Source organism: Apis dorsata, unplaced genomic scaffold (assembly GCF_000469605.1).
Source record: "Apis dorsata unplaced genomic scaffold, Apis dorsata 1.3 scaffold_156, whole genome shotgun sequence".
In the NCBI taxonomy this organism is placed as follows: Eukaryota; Metazoa; Arthropoda; class Insecta; order Hymenoptera; family Apidae; genus Apis; species Apis dorsata.
This window is the reverse complement of record NW_006263446.1, coordinates 365270-365930: the sequence shown is the minus strand read 5'-3', so window position 1 is coordinate 365930 and position 661 is coordinate 365270. Positions and strand designations below refer to the sequence as shown.

Below are 661 nucleotides of genomic sequence, written 5' to 3'. Positions count from 1 at the left end.
GCGGCCACCACCACCACCACCACCACCACCACAACCATCATCATCATCATCATCATCAACGAAGCGCCTCCACCACCCCCACCCACGGACCGCCCACCACAGACACCTCGGACGAGTTCGTCGCCGTTTCCAGGAAGCGGAAACTGTCCTGCCAGTAAGTCAATTTTTTCTTTTTCGAGAAGGAAGAAGAAATTTTATTTGTTCCTCGCTTTCTTCTTTTTTCCTTTTTTTTTTTTTTTTGATTAAATTGGATCTTTCAGAGATTGGATTACGATATATATAGATAGGGAAGAATTGGAATTTTTGGTGAATTTATTACGTAAGATTCTCGATTTAATTTCAATCGAGAAAAAGTGTAAGATATTACACTCCACACACGTACTTCCGTACAATTGAAATACAGACGGAAGTCGTACAGAATATTCAACTGTTACACACATTAACCCATTGCCTATAGATTGAGAGAGGGAGGGAGTGGAGAGAGCATACGGAAGCCAGATAAACGCATTCGAGAGTGACATTTCCATCTGGAAACATATTTCTCTCCCCCCCGGTTTCAACCCTTCTTGCCAATCGACACCCCCTTCCCCTCTTTTCGACCACGTTTCTCTTCGAGCCAAGTTGGAGTAATTACTCCAATCAAGGTGTCGGTTACCCGCTC

The 661-nt window shown here is 43.9% G+C and overlaps 1 protein-coding gene across 1 annotated transcript in view; it reads left to right on the top strand.

Moving 5' to 3' along the window:
* Nucleotides 1–661, top strand: part of LOC102672007 (aryl hydrocarbon receptor nuclear translocator-like protein 1) — a 43379-nt gene that overhangs the window by 13331 nt on the left and 29387 nt on the right. Inside the window, exon 4 of the mRNA XM_031509472.1 lies at nucleotides 7–154. Within this exon, the coding sequence (XP_031365332.1) occupies nucleotides 7–154 (148 nt within the window). The remainder of the gene's footprint in view (nucleotides 1–6; nucleotides 155–661) is intronic.